The sequence below is a fragment of the Oncorhynchus kisutch genome, linkage group LG15 (assembly GCF_002021735.2).
Source record: "Oncorhynchus kisutch isolate 150728-3 linkage group LG15, Okis_V2, whole genome shotgun sequence".
In the NCBI taxonomy this organism is placed as follows: domain Eukaryota; kingdom Metazoa; phylum Chordata; class Actinopteri; order Salmoniformes; family Salmonidae; genus Oncorhynchus; species Oncorhynchus kisutch.
In genome coordinates this window covers 27,060,899-27,076,975 of record NC_034188.2, presented here as the reverse complement: position 1 = coordinate 27,076,975, position 16,077 = coordinate 27,060,899, and the positions used below count along the sequence as shown (strand labels likewise).

Genomic DNA, 16,077 nt, shown 5'->3' with positions numbered 1-16,077 from the left:
CATATTTATGCTTATTTATTTTATCTTGTGTCCTTTACCATTTGTACATTGGTAAATCACTGTATATATATAATATGACATTTGTAATGTCTTTATTGTTTTGAAACTTCTGTATGTGTAATGTTTACTGTTAATTTTTATTGTTTATTTCACTTTATATATTATCTACCTCACTTGCTTTGGCAATGTTAACACATGTTTCCCATGCCAATAAAGCCCTTGAATTGAATTGAAAGAGAAAGAGAAAGAGAAAGAGAAAGAGAAAGAGAGAGAGAGAGAGAGAGAGAGAGAGAGAGAGAGAGAGAGAGAGAGAGAGAGAGAGAGAGAGAGAGAGAGAGAGAGAGAGAGAGAGAGAGAGAGAGAGAGAGAGGAGGATCAAATGTGAATTAAGAAGCATATAGAGAACTGGAAAGGAGGGGATGACATGAAAAGAGAGATAGAGGGACAGAAGGGGACATCTTGATGACAATGAAGAAGTCAGTCAGACCAAAGAGCCTTTGAAAAGCAACACATCCTTCAGACTTCAGACACACGTCTCCTTAGACAAAATATTATGCCTCTCTTTCGCTCACAGGCAGCTCCTAAAAACTCTGGAAACGCATAGTGTAGTGTAGACAGAAGTATGTGGACACCCCTTCAAAATAGTGGATTCGGCTATTTCAGCCACACCCGTTGCTGACAGATGTATAAAATCAAGCACACAGCCATGCAATCTCCATAGACAAACATTGGCAGTAGAATGGCCTAACTGAAGAGGTCAGTGACTTTCAACGTGGCACCGTCATGGGATGCCACCTTTCCAACAAGTCAGTTTGTCAAATTTCTGCCCTGCTAGAGCTGCCCAGGTCAACTATAAGTGCTGTTATTGTGATTTGGAAACGTCTAGGAGCAACAACGGCTCAGCCGTGAACTGGTAGGCCACACAAGCTCACAGAACAGGACTGCCGAGTGCTGAAGTGCGTAAAAAAATATCTGTCCTCGGATGCAACACTCACTACCGAGTTCCAAACTATCTCTGGAAGCAACGTCAGCACAATAACTGTTTGTCGGGAGCTTTATGAAATGGGTTTCCATGGTCGAGCAGCAACACACAAGCCATGTGCAATGCCAAGTGTCAGCTGGTGTGGTGTAAAGCTCGCCGCAATTGGATTCTGGAGCAGTGGAAATGTGTTCTCTGGAGTAATGATGCACGCTTCACCATCTGGCAGTCTGTTGAATGAATCTGGGTTTGACGGATGCCAGGAGAACGCTATCTGCCCCAATGCATAGTGCCAACTGTAAAGTTTGGCGGAGGAAGAATAATGGTCTGGGGCTGTTTTTCATGGTTCGGGCTAGGCCCCCTAGTTCCAGTGAAGGGAACTCTTAATGCTAGAGAATTCAATGACATTCTAGGACAATTCTATGCTTCAATTTGGGGAAGGCCCTTTCCTAGTTCAGCATGACAATGCCCCCGTGCACAAAGTGAGGTCCATACAGAAATGATTTGTTGACATCGGTGTGTAAGAACATGACTGGCCTGCACAGAGCCCTGATCTCAACCCCATCTAACACCTTTGCGATGAATTGGAACACCGACTGCGAGCCAGGCCAAATTGCCCAACATCAGTGCCTGACCTCACTAATGGAAGCAAATCCCCACAGCAATGTTCCAACATCTAGTGGAAAGTTTTCCCAGAAGATGGGAGGTTGTTATAGCAGCAAAGTGGGGACCAACTCCATATTAATCCCCATGATTCTGGAATGAGATGTTCGACGGGCATATGTCCACATAGTTTTGGTCATGTAGTGTATCTTTATCAAAATAGACTTTGTGAGCCTTGAGATATAAACATATCTCTTCACATATCTCTTCACAAATCAATTGCTCATGAATGTCCATTCCTTTCCTCCACAGTCCTCAGATATGGATCTCCATCTGTGTAGATATTAGAAACCTTCATACGTCAAATTTATTCTGCATCAAATCCTTTCCTTCACCGTCTTAAAAATACCACAGACATCCGGTATTTATCAAGATAGACTTCACAAGCCTTGAGTCATGAATATGTCTCTTCAGAATACCAAATTCACATCCTTATCTGTTCCTTTGACTCACAGTCCAAAATACAAGTCTTGCTGCATAGCTGTATCTCTCTGTCTCAGACTCCCAATGAGCACAAGACACAACTAAAACATATTTTCAAAGCCATCTTTTTGACACATTTTGCTCACTGGGTTATCTCTATCAGTACACAGTAGTAATGATGAACCTGCCTTCAGATGAATCAGGATCCCAGTCGTATTGATGGGTCACCAACACTCAGACTGAGACAGAGAAGGTGACAGAGGGAATAGAGCTGCCAAACTCTCTGACACGCCTTGCTATTATTCTCATCTTACTGGAAATGTTTTGTCTCTGCTCCTGGTGCTGTCTGTGACAGACTGGGTTGATGTGATGTCTCTGCTCCTGGTGCTGTCTGTGACAGACTGGGTTGATGTGATGCCTCTGCTCCTGGTGCTGTCTGTGACAGACTGGGTTGATGTGATGTCCGTGCTCCTGGTGCTGTCTGTGACAGACTGGGTTGATGTGATGCCTCTGCTCCTGGTGCTGTCTGTGACAGACTGGGTTGATGTGATGTCTCTGCTCCTGGTGCTGTCTGTGACAGACTGGGTTGATGTGATGTCTCTGCTGCTAGTGCTGTCTGTAACAGACTGGGTTGATGTGATGTCCATGCTCCTGGTGCTGTCTGTGACAGACTGGGTTGATGTGATGTTTCTGCTCCTGGTGCTGTCTGTGACAGACTGGGTTGATGTGATGTCTCTGCTCCTGGTGCTGTCTTTGACAGACTGGGTTGATGTGATGTCTCTGCTCCTGGTGCTGTCTTTGACAGACTGGGTTGATGTGATGTCTCTGCTCCTGGTGCTGTCTGTGACAGACTGGGTTGATGTGATGTCTCTGCTCCTGGTGCTGTCTGTGACAGACTGGGTTGCCGTGATGTATCTGCTCCTGGTGCTGTCTGTGACAGACTGGGTTGATGTGATGTCTCTGCTCCTGGTGCTGTCTGTGACAGACTGGGTTGATGTGATGTCTCTGCTGCTAGTGCTGTCTGTAACAGACTGGGTTGATGTGATGTCCATGCTCCTGGTGCTGTCTGTGACAGACTGGGTTGATGTGATGTTTCTGCTCCTGGTGCTGTCTGTGACAGACTGGGTTGATGTGATGTCTCTGCTCCTGGTGCTGTCTTTGACAGACTGGGTTGATGTGATGTCTCTGCTCCTGGTGCTGTCTTTGACAGACTGGGTTGATGTGATGTCTCTGCTCCTGGTGCTGTCTGTGACAGACTGGGTTGATGTGATGTCTCTGCTCCTGGTGCTGTCTGTGACAGACTGGGTTGCCGTGATGTATCTGCTCCTGGTGCTGTCTGTGACAGACTGGGTTGATGTGATGTCTCTGCTCCTGGTGCTGTCTGTGACAGACTGGGTTGATGTGATGTCTCTGCTCTTGGTGCTGTCTTTGACAGACTGGGTTGATGTGATGTATCTGCTCCTGGTGCTGCTCCTGGTGCTGTCTTTGACAGACTGGGTGCTTGGTTCAGAACAGATTCTTCTTCTGATTAGTTTATAGGTTGGGAGTACTGTGGGAGTGGGAGCAGGGATGTAAGCAGTTTTGACAGTAAATCTATGGTCGGTCGGTGCCGTTTAAGATAAGGGAAGATGATAATTGTTTTTGTCAGCATGGCCTGACAAAATGTCAGCATAGTGGATGACTGTCATTCATATTCCATTCACCCAGTTCAATGTAACATTGATAGGTTTAAACTACTACATGATTCTAGAATTTCCCCTATACCCATCATGAGGTTGCTAAAACCTAGCCTATGAATGAAGGTTTTGAACGTTGGTGCACACAGGTCGAGAGAAACATTTGCGGTGACAGAAGACATTTCTTTCAACAGAATTGACGGAATGAATACACCCTTGATTACACTCTTCTTAGTAATTCTGTCTGGAGATTTAGGATGTTTGAATGTCCCTAATCTCCTCAGCTTTAACTTCTCACATCTACATTCCTGGCGGTCAGACATATTCAGCCCCTCTCCAATGAGATTTGAATAGAAAGTGTTTCTTTACCATTAAACACCAACGCGTTTCAGCACACCAGCATTAATCAGGGTGCCTTTCACATGACTGAATAGGCTTCTCACATGACTCACTCAGGCTCCTCAGGGATTGGATATGAAATGAAAAAAAGACTGGAAACTCTGAGGGAGGATAGTGAACTTAAGCTTGTCTACCACTCAGCAAATACTGAACAAAAATATATACACAACCTTTATATATTTTTTTATTAGTTATTTTACCAGGTAAGTTGACTGAGAACATGTTGTCATTTACATCAACGACCTGGGGAATAGTTACAGGGGAGAGGAGGGGGATGAATGAGTCAATTGTAAACTGGGGATGATTAGGATGAGTAGGAATTTAGCCAGGACACCGGGGTTAACACCCCTACTCTTACGATAAGTGCCATGGGATCGCTAGTGACCTCAGAGAGTCAGGACACCCGTTTAACGTCCCATCCGAAAGACGGCACCCTACACAGGGTAGTGTCCCCAATCACTGCCCTGGGGCATTGGGATATTTTTAGACCAGAGGAAAGAGTGCCTCCTACTGGACCTCCAACACCACTTCCAGCAGCATCTGGTCTCCCATCCAGGGACAGACCAGGACCAACATGCAATCATTTTAAAGATTTTACTGAGTTACAGTTCAAATAAGGAAATCAGTCCTTTGAAATAAATTTGTTAGGCCCTAATCTATGGATTTCACATGACTGGGAATACAGATATACATCTGTTGGTCACAGATACCTTAGCAAAAAGGTAGGGGAGTGGATCAGAAAACCATTCAGTATCTGGTGTGACTGTGGCTTGTGGAATGTTGTCCCACTCCTCTTCAATGTCTGTGCGGAATTGCTGTATATTAGCGGGAACTGGAACACACTGTCGATCCAGAGCATCCCAAACATGCTCCATGGGTGAGATGTCTGGTGAGTATGCAGGCCATGGAAGAACTGGGACATTTTCAGCTTCTAGGAATTGTGTACAGATCCTTGCGTCATGGGGCCGTGCATTATCATGCTGAAACATGAGATGATGGCAGCGGATGAATGGCACGACAATGGGCCTCGGGATCTCATCACGGTATCTCTGTGCATTCAAATTGCCATCGATAAAATTCAGTTGTGTTCATTGTCTGTAGCTTATGCCTGCCCATACCATAACCCCACTGCCACCATGGAGCACTCTGTTCAAAACATTGTCATCCGCAAACCACTCGGCCACACAACACCATACAGTACACATGGCCTGCGGTTGTGAGGCCAGTTGGAAGTACTGCACAGTTCTCAAAAATGACATTGGAGGTGGCTTATGGTAGAGAAATTAACTTTCAATTCTCTGGTGGACATTCCTGCAGTCAGCATGCCAATTGCACGCTCCCTCAAAACTTGAGACATCTGTGGCATTGTGTGGTGTGACAGAACTTTTATTGTCCCCAGAATAAGGTGCACCTGTGTAATGATCATGCTGCTTAATCAGCCTCTTGATATGCCACACCTGTCAGGTGGGTGGATTATTTTAGCAAAGGATAAATGCTCACTAACAGGGATGTAAACAAATGAGCTTTTTGTGCATGTGGAACATTTCTGGGATCTTTTATTTCAGCTCATGAAACATGGGACCCACACTTTACATGCTGCATTGATATTTTTGTTCAGTGAAAATACGGTACACAGACAGTGGAAAATGCATGCGCACACGTGAATACACACATGCACGCATGCACAGACAAACATGCGCTTGCATGCACACACAGCAACACACTCACATACACAGTGCTGTGGGCAGTGGATTATCACCCCTGGATGGAGCCATGTGACTAATAAAGCTCTTTGGCAGTTCTAACACAGTGCTGTGGGCAGTGGATTATCACCCCTGGATGGAGCCATGTGACTAATAAAGCTCTTTGGCAGTTCTAACTGATCCTTGTGGTGTCTGTTGATGTGAGGGTATGATGGGGGTTACTGATGAAGAGGAGCGGAGAGGAGAGAAGAGGAGCGGAGAGGAGAGGAGCAGAGAGGAGCAGAGAGGAGCGGAGAGGAGAGGAGCGGACAGAGAAGAGCGGAGAGGAGAGAAGAGGAGCGGAGAGGAGCAGAGAGGAGCGGAGAGGAGCAGAGAGGAGCAGAGAGGAGCAGAGAGGAGCAGAGAGGAGAGAAGAGGAGTGGAGAGGGGCGGAGCGGAGAAGAGCGGAGAGGAGCGGAGAGGAGAGAAGAGGAGCGGAGAAGAGCGGAGAGAAGAGGAGCGGAGAGGAGCAGAGAGGAGCGGAGAGGAGTAGAGAGGAGAGAAGAGGAGCGGAGCGGAGAGGAGAAGAGAGGAGAGAAGAGGAGTGGAGAGGAGAGAAGAGGAGCGGAGAAGAGCGGAGAGAAGAGAAGAGGAGCGGAGAGGAGCGGAGAGGAGAGGAGCGGAGAGGAGTAGAGAGGAGAGGAGCGGAGCGGAGAAGAGCAGAGAGGAGTGGAGAAGAGAGGAGCGGAGAAGAGTGGAGCGGAGAGGAGCAGAGAGGAGAGGAGCGGAGCAGAGAGGAGCGGAGAAGAGCGGAGCGGAGAGGAGCAGAGAAGAGAGGAGCGGAGAAGAGAAGAGCAGAGAGGAGCGGAGAAGAGAAGAGCGGAGAGGAGAGAAGCGGAGAGGAGAGGAGCGGAGGGGAGCAGAGAGGAGCGGAGAAGAGCAGAGAGGAGCGGAGAAGAGCGGAGAGGAGAGAAAAGGAGAGGAGCAGAGAGGAGGGAGAAGAGCAGAGAGGAGCGGAGAAGAGCAGAGCGGAGAGGAGCAGAGAGGAGAGGAGCGGAGCAGAGAGGAGCGGAGAAGAGCAGAGAGGAGCGGAGAAGAGCGGAGAGGAGAGAAGAGGAGAGGAGCAGAGAGGAGAGGAGCGGAGAGGAGCGGAGTGGAGCGGAGTGGAGCAGAGAGGAGCGGAGCGGAGAAGAGCAGAGAGGAGCGGAGAAGAGCGGAGAGGAGAGGAGAGAAGAGGAGCGGAGAGGAGCAGAGAGGAGCGGAGAGGAGCGGAGAGGAGAGGAGAGAGGAGGAGAGGAGGGGAGCAGAGAGGAGCGGAGAGAAGAGGAGGGGAGCAGAGAGGAGCGGAGAGGAGAGTAGAGGAGCGGAGGGGAGCAGAGGGGAGCAGAGAGGAGCGGAGAGGAGGGGAGCAGAGAGGAGCGGAGAAGAGCAGAGAGGAGAGAAGAGGAGCGGAGCGGAGAGGAGTGGAGGGGAGCAGAGCGGAGAGGAGCGGAGAGGAGCAGAGAGGAGCAGAGCGGAGAGGAGAGGAGCAGAGAGGAGCGGAAAGGAGCAGAGAGGTGAGGAGAGGAGCAGAGAGGCTGAGGGAGATAATAACCCAAAGACACACTCACTACACACACACTAACCTAGACTAGATAGCCCCACACTCACAGAACAAGATTAGCCCAACACATGTTTCAAAGACAGCGATGAGCTTAGTGTAGCATGCAGTGTGGATGTCCCTATCAGACCTGATAACGACAGATAGAGGAAGTTTGCATATAGTGTGAGAAGTGGTGAGAGAGAACAGTGAAGAGAAATCGTTTGACAGAGAGAGCAAACTAGAAAGCTATTTGGCCCTAAACAGAGAGCACACAGTGGCAGAATACCTGGCCACTGTGACTGACCCAAATTTAAGGAAAGATTTGACTACGTATAGACTCAGTGAGCATAGCCTTGCTATTGAGAAAGGCCGCCGCAGGCAGACCTGGCTCTCAAGAGAAGACAGGCTATGTGCTCACTGCCCACAAAATGAGGTGGAAACGGAGCTGCACTTCCTAACCTGCTGCCAAATGTATGACCATATTAGTGACATAAATTTCCCTCAGATTACACAGATCCACAAAGAATCGAAAACAAATCCCGTTTTGATAAAACTCCCATATCTACTGGGTGAAATACCACAGTGTGCCATCACTGCAGCAAGATTTGTGACCTGTTGCCACAAGAAAAGGTTAACCAGTGAAGAACAAACACCATTGTAAATACAACCCATATTTATGTTTATTTATTTTCCCTTTTTACTTTAACTATTTGTACATTGTTACAACACTGTGTGTATATATATATATATATATATATATATATATATATATATATATATATATACGAAATGTCTTTATTCTTTTGGAACTTTTGTCAGTGTAATATTTACTGTTAATTTTGTATTGTTTATTTCACTTCTGTTTTTATCTATTTCACTTGCTTTGGCAATGTTAACATATGTTTCCCATGCCAATAAAGCCCCTTGAATTGAATTGAGAGAGAGACATGAATTTAGTGATGTGATGATTAGTGATGAATTTCTTGTTGCTATGTTTTTGTTGTTACGCGGAATCATTCCTATTGGAAGTAGTGTGTTGTGAGGTGACAGAAGATCACTGCATCATGTTCCCCGAGGCTCTTCAGAAGAAGCCATCTGTTATTATTCCCAGAGCTATGACCTCATGCTGTACTGACTAAGATCAAAACCTCTCAAGAGACCTCTGTTAACCTCCTCTCTCTACATCTACCTCTGTTAACCTCCTCTCTCTACATCTACCTCTGTTAACCTCCTATCTCTATATCTACTTCCTATCTCTATATCTACCTCTGTTAACCTCCTCTCTCTACATCTACCTCTGTTAACCTCCTCTCTCTACATCTACCTCTGTTAACCTCCTATCTCTATATCTACCTCCTATCTCTATATCTACCTCTGTTAACCTCCTCTCTCTACATCTACCTCTGTTAACCTCCTCTCTCTACATCTACCTCTGTTAACCTCCTCTGTCTACATCTACCTCCTATCTCTATATCTACCTCTGTTAACCTCCTCTCTCTACCTCTGTTAACCTCCTCTGTCTACCTCATCTACCTACCTCTGTTAACCTCATCTACCTACCTCTGTTAACCTCCTCTCTCTACCTCTGTTAACCTCCTCCCTCTACCTCTGTTAACCTCCTCTCTCTACCTCTGTTAACCTCCTCCCTCTACCTCTGTTAGTCTCCTCCCTCTACCTCTGTTAGTCTCCTCCCTCTACCTCTGTTAGTCTCCTCCCTTTACCTCTGTTAGTCTCCTCCCTCTACCTCTGTTAGTCTCCTCCCTCTACCTCTGTTAGTCTCCTCCCTCTACCTCTGTTAGTCTCCTCCCTCTACCTCTGTTAGTCTCCTCCCTCTACCTCTGTTAGTCTCCTCCCTCTACCTCTGTTAGTCTCCTCCCTCTACCTCTGTCCCTACCGTCTCCTCCCTCTACCTCTGTTAGTCTCCTCCCTCTACCTCTGTTAGTCTCCTCCCTCTACCTCTGTTAGTCTCCTCCCTCTACCTCTGTTAGTCTCCTCCCTCTACCTCTGTTAGTCTCCTCCCTCTACCTCTGTTAGTCTCCTCCCTCTACCTCTGTTAGTCTCCTCCCTCTACCTCTGTTAGTCTCCTCCCTCTACCTCTGTTAGTCTCCTCCCTCTACCTCTGTTAGTCTCCTCCTCTACCTCTGTTAGTCTCCTCCCTCTACCTCTGTTAGTCTCCTCCCTCTACCTCTGTTAGTCTCCTCCCTCTACCTCTGTTAGTCTCCTCCCTCTACCTCTGTTAGTCTCCTCCCTCTACCTCTGTTAGTCTCCTCCCTCTACCTCTGTTAGTCTCCTCCCTCTACCTCTGTTAGTCTCCTCCCTCTACCTCTGTTAGTCTCCTCCCTCTACCTCTGTTAGTCTCCTCCCTCTACCTCTGTTAGTCTCCTCCCTCTACCTCTGTTAGTCTCCTCCCTCTACCTCTGTTAGTCTCCTCCCTCTACCTCTGTTAGTCTCCTCCCTCTACCTCTGTTAGTCTCCTCCCTCTACCTCTGTTAGTCTCCTCCCTCTACCTCTGTTAGTCTCCTCCCTCTACCTCTGTTAGTCTCCTCCCTCTACCTCTGTTAGTCTCCTCCCTCTACCTCTGTTAGTCTCCTCCCTCTACCACTGTTAGTCTCCTCCCTCTACCACTGTTAGTCTCCTCCCTCTACCTCTGTTAACCTCCTCCCTCTACCTCTGTTAGTCTCCTCCCTCTACCTCTGTTAGTCTCCTCCCTCTACCTCTGTTAACCTCTTCTCTTCTGTTTTTTGGTAGGTTTCCTACATTCCTTCCATCTACATTCCTTCCATCTATAGCATTTCTTAATATTACTCAGTTCCTTTGGCTTTGATGCCTCATGATTGAGTATTGCTCTGTTCAAGTAGACTGTGATTTTGCTGTGGTCTGATAGGGGTGTCAGTGGGCTGACTGTGAACGCTCTGAGAGACTCTGGGTAGAGGTCAGTGATAAAGTAGTCTACAGTACTACTGCCAAGAGATGAGCTATAGGTGTACCTACCATAGGACTCTCCTCGAAGCCTAACATTGACCAGGTACATACCCAGCGCCTGACAGAGCTGAAGGAGTTGTGACCATTTTTGTTGGTTATGTTGTCATAGTTGTGCCTAGGGGGGTATATGGGGGAGGGAATGCTGTCACCTCCAGGTAGGTGTTTGTCCCCCTGTGTGCTGCGCGTGTCAGGTTCTTGTCCAGTTCTGGCATTTAGGTCACAACAGACTAGTACATGTCCCTGGGCCTGGAAATGATTGACTTCCCCCTCCAGGATGGAGAAGCTGTCTTCATGAAAGTGGGGGGGGATATAGGTAGCACACAGGAATACTTTTTCTCTGTTAAGATAATTTCCTTTAGAATTTCTAGCCAAGTGTCAAATGTTCCTGTTTTGATTAATTTAATGGAGTGAGTTAGGTCTATACCAAATTAGCATAACCCCTGAGTCCCTTCCCTGTTTCACACCTGGTAGTTTGGTGGATGGGACTACCAGCTCTCTGTAACCTAGAGGGCAACCAGTGGGTCCATCTCCTCTATACCAGGTTTCTTGTAGGATGACAATGTCTGTATTTCTTTGATGAAGTCCAGGTTCCTGCCCTTTAGGCCAAAGGCAGATGACCTCAGGACTTGGATATTCCAGGATGATATAGTGAAGGCTTTGTGTTCCATAAAGTGTCCAATGTTGTTGGTCGTGTGGTTTGGCCTCAGGCCAGTAAGTGTGAGCAGAGCCTGCTGAGCATCTGGTACATGCCATTGGCTTGGGCTAGTTTAAGAGTGGGGGTTGGGACTGTTTGCCTGCTCATGGCCTGGGCATATGTGTGACTTCCATGTTGAGGCCCTCTTTGCTGGGGTGGGGTGCATGGGATGGGCAGGAGGGGCATAGGTCTGATCTGAGGGGGCCTACATGGGGTGTGGGCATGGTTGACTTGGGAGGGTGTTGATTGGTTGGGCTGGGGTTGTGTATGTGGCTGGTGGTGTTGTGATCTAGATATATAGGTCCTCTCAGTGTGGGTCCTCTATGTGTAAGTCCAGGTTCCAACCTGTCAGATGGCCAGCAGAGGGACTGAAGGCTCCCCAAAGCCCTGGCGGTTCCTGCTTGTCCCTGAGTACATCTCAAATGGCACCCTATTCTCTACATAGTGCACTAATAAATATGGGGCTCTGGTGAACAGAAATAGAGCACTATATATAAATAGTGTGCCTTGGGACGCAGCCCCTGCCTCCGTTGAGCTAGATCCTGGAGGTTGAAGCTTCTGCAGGGATACACCTTGTTTTTATCACATATTCTGTTTCTTAGGAGCTTGTAGCTCTGATTTCTGCTATTGTAATTCTGTTCAAATTGTACCAGATCCAGCATGTCCTGATTAAATACAGGAATAGATCGTGGATGAACAGTTTATAGTAATGGATAATGCTCCTGTAGAACCCGTTTCTGTTGGTTTAGTATTTGTAGCTCTATGTATGGGAGTCCTATGCTTTCAGGTTCTGTGTCCAATGGTGAGTGACAATCTGTAGTCAGCAGACACGCCACAGCCAATGGCTGACGGATTACAGTGATTACCTGAACACAACATAAGGGGCTAGAAATATGCCCCTTAAGACCAACAGACAGACACACACACACACACACAAACACACACAATTTCCTGTCCTTGTAAGACACTGGCAGACAGAACGCAGGTTTTGTTTTAATGAGCAGAAGCAGAGACGTGGAGGCTAGTGAATACCATCACCTTTTATAGACATTATCCTAACCCTCTCTATTTACCTTAGCAGTGTGCTGTCTACACACACACACACACACACACACACACGCACACACACACACACGCACACGCACACACGCGCACACATGCGCACACACACAATGTGTACAGAAAACAGGAGAAGTTGACTCTATGGTATAGTGCTAGTGCTGAAACCAAGTTGGTTATCCTCCCTGTGACTTTGCTCTGCTCTGGTGTCCAATATACATTTGTTTATTATTCACTCACAGACTGCAGCCTACAAGTAATCATATTCAGTCACAGATTGTAGTCTACAAGTAATCATATTCACTCACAGACTGTAGTCTACAAGTAATCATATTCACTCACAGACTGTAGCCTACAAGTCTACAAGTAATCATATTCACTCACAGACTGTAGTCTACAAGTAATCATATTCACTCACAGACTGTAGTCTACAAGTCTATAAGTAATCATATTCACTCACAGACTGCAGCCTACAAGTAATCATATTCACTCACAGACTGCAGCCTACAAGTAATCATATTCACTCACAGACTGTAGTCTACAAGTAATCATATTCACTCACAGACTGTAGTCTACAAGTAATCATATTCACTCACAGACTGTAGTCTACAAGTAATCATATTCACTCACAGACTGTAATCTACAAGTCTATAAGTAATCATATTCACTCCCAGACTGCAGCCTACAAGTAATCATATTCACTCCCAGACTGCAGCCTACAAGTAATCATATTCACTCACAGACTGCAGCCTACAAGTAATCATATTCACTCACAGACTGTAGTCTACAAGTCTACAAGTAATCATATTCACTGACAGACTGTAGTCTACAAGTAATCATATTCACTCACAGACTGCAGCCTACAAGTAATCATATTCACTCAGACTGCAGCCTACAAGTAATCATATTCACTCACAGACTGTAGTCTACAAGTCTACAAGTAATCATATTCACTCACAGACTGTAGTCTACAAGTAATCATATTCACTCACAGACTGTAGTCTACAAGTAATCATATTCACTCACAGACTGTAGTCTACAAGTAATCATATTCACTCACAGACTGTAGTCTACAAGTAATCATATTCACTCACAGACTGTAGTCTACAAGTAATCATATTCACTCACAGACTGTAGTCTACAAGTAATCATATTCACTCACAGACTGTAGTCTACAAGTAATCATAGACTATATTCTACATGTAAATGTAATCACATATGCATAAACTGATAAATCATGCATTGGCACTGACACTAATGGATGCTAGTCCATATGCAGTACATGCAGACACATATGTGCATCATTTAGCCTATACATACACTGAATGTACAAAACATTAAGAACACCTTCCTAATATGGAGTTTCATCCCCTTTTCACCCTCAGAATAGACTCAACTCATCCGGTCATGGACTCTACAAGGTGCTGAAAGCGTTCCACAGGGATGCTGGTCCATGTTGACTTCATTGCTTTCCACAGTTGTGTCAAGTTGGCTGGATGTCCTTTTAGTGGTGGACCATTCTTGATACACACAGGCAACTGTTGAGCAGGGAAAAAACAGCAGCTTTGCAGTTCTTGACACAACCCTGTGTGCCTGGCACCAACTACCATACTCAATTCAAAGGCATTTCAATCTTTTGTCTTGCCCATTCACCCTCTGAATGGCACACATACACTATCCATGTCTCAATGCTTAAACATACTTCTTTAACCTGTCTCCTCCCCTTCATCCACACTGATTGAAGTGGATTTAACAAGTGACATCAATAAGGGATCATAGCTTTCTCCCAGATTCACCTGGTCAGAAAGAGCAGGTGTTCATAATGTTTTGTAAACTCAGCGTATATAACAAAGTCTCTCACACACAGACATACAGTACTAACCCTGTAACACACAGTAAACTGAATCAGTCTCCCACTCTGAGAATAAACGATGGAGGTCTTACCTTTCCGATAGGTCCGATCCTGCTTATTGCTCTGCATGGAAAAGGTCCCCATGACGAGCCCCATGTTTCCAGCCACACAAAGAGTCTGTGTCTGCGATTGATTGAATGTGTGTACGTGTGCGTGCGTGCATGTGTGTGTCTTGTGCGCCTGTTGTTGTTAAGTTATGAATGTGAGGCTACTCCGTGTGCAAGCCAGTGGCATTCCTCTTCTGTCTGACTCCTACGCAGTTGTAATGCCGGTGTGTGCGAGTGTGTGTGTGTGTGTGTGCGAGAGTGTGTGTGTGCGTGAGAGAGACCACATGCACTACGGCGCTACCTTTGTCTGTATGGCAACACTGACACCCCTGGGTTTACATGGATCTATCTATCTCTCTCTGTCTCTCTCTCTCTCTATCCCTTTCTATCTTTCTCTTAATATCTCTCTGTCACAGCCATCTTGTCATTCTATTCATTCTTAATATACGCCTGTTACTCCCCCTCTTTTCCCCTCTCTCCGTCTCTTTGTCTCGTGTGGAGAGGGGGATCACACTGTTGCTTACGGAACAGGAAGGAAGCAGACAGAATCGCACAGAGGAAAGCTGAAAGCTGGGAGGAGAGAGGAAAGGGGGATGCAGAGGGAAAGAAAGAGAAAGATTCAGCTTGATGAAAATGAGTGTGATGAAGAGGATTTGACAGTGGATAATGCAAAAAGCAGGGGAGTGAGAAACAGAGAGAGATGAGGTGAGAAAGGGGAAGGGCTCTGCTCCGCCTCTATTGCTATTCTGCAGACACACTGTCTGCCTGTGTTGACTGGATTTTGCTTATCTCACACACTACTGGCTTGGTGAGTGTGTGCGTGTTTGTGTGTTTGTGTGTGTGTTTGTGTGTGTACATGTTTTCCTACCTTATCAGGACCACAATGTCCTCACAATTCACCAGAGTGTGTGTGTCTGTGCGTACTGTGTGTGTACTGTGTGTGTGTGTACTGTGTGTGTGTGTACTGTGTGTGTGTACTGTGTGCGTACTGTGTGTGTACTGTGTGTGTGTGTGTGTGTGTGTGTGTGTGTGTGTGTGTGTGTGTGTACTGTGTGTGTACTGTGTCTGTGTACTTTGTGTGTACTGTGTGTGTGTACTGTGTGTGTACTGTGTGGATGTGTTTAAATATGGGCCCACTAGTGTCCTCCTACCCACACCACCCCAAGAGACCACTAGTGTCCTCCCACACCACCCCAAGGGACCACTAGTGTCCTCCCACCCACACCACCCCATGGGACCACTAGTGTCCTCCCACCCACACCACCCCAAGGGACCACTAGTGTCCTCCCACCCACACCACCCCATGGGACGACTAGTGTCCTCCCACCCACACCACCCCAAGGGACCACTAGTGTCCTCCCACCCACACCACCCCATTGGACCACTAGTGTCCTCCCACCCACACCACCCCAAGGGACCACTAGTTTCCTCCCACCCACACCACCCCAAGGGACCACTAGAGAGGGAGGGAGAGAGGGAGAGGAGGGAGGGGAGGGAGAGGAGGTAGGGAGGGAGGGGTGTATAATGAAACGTGACATTTCCTTCTCTCTCCCTCTGCCCTCCTGGCTCAGTGAAAATGATATGACAGCATTTTTAGATCTACCCTTATACAGAGGTGCAGCACACCCACACACTGTCTGTCGCTGTCTCCATCTCCCTGGAATGCACAGGAGGGGAGTGAGGAATACAAAACAGTATGTCTGATCAGACATGCCAGGCAGGGCAGCAACAACCCTGAAGAGACATCACACCACCAGCCATTCACCACCAGCCATTCACCACTAGCCATTCACCACCAGCCATTCACCACCAGCCCTTCAGCACCAGCCCTTCAGCACCAGCCCTTCAGCACCAGCCATTCAGCACCAGCCATGCAGCACCAGCCATGCAGCACCAGCAGCACCAGCCATTCAGCACCAGCCAATCAGCACCAGCCATTCACCACCAGCAGCACCAGCCATTCAAAACCAGCCATTCAG

The 16,077-nt window shown here is 47.0% G+C and overlaps 1 protein-coding gene across 2 annotated transcripts in view; it reads right to left on the bottom strand.

The window, feature by feature from the left end:
* kcnip1a (Kv channel interacting protein 1 a) overlaps window positions 1-14,833 on the bottom strand; it is a 41,907-nt gene extending 27,074 nt beyond the window's left edge. The window contains exon 1 of one of the 2 annotated variants that reach the window (XM_020502268.2): window positions 14,084-14,833. In XM_020502268.2, the coding sequence (XP_020357857.1) occupies window positions 14,084-14,147 (64 nt within the window). In that variant the 5' untranslated portion in view covers window positions 14,148-14,833. The remainder of the gene's footprint in view (window positions 1-14,083) is intronic. The other variant, XM_031789974.1, reaches the window with a different exon arrangement.
* Window positions 14,834-16,077: the final 1,244 nt, after the last annotated feature.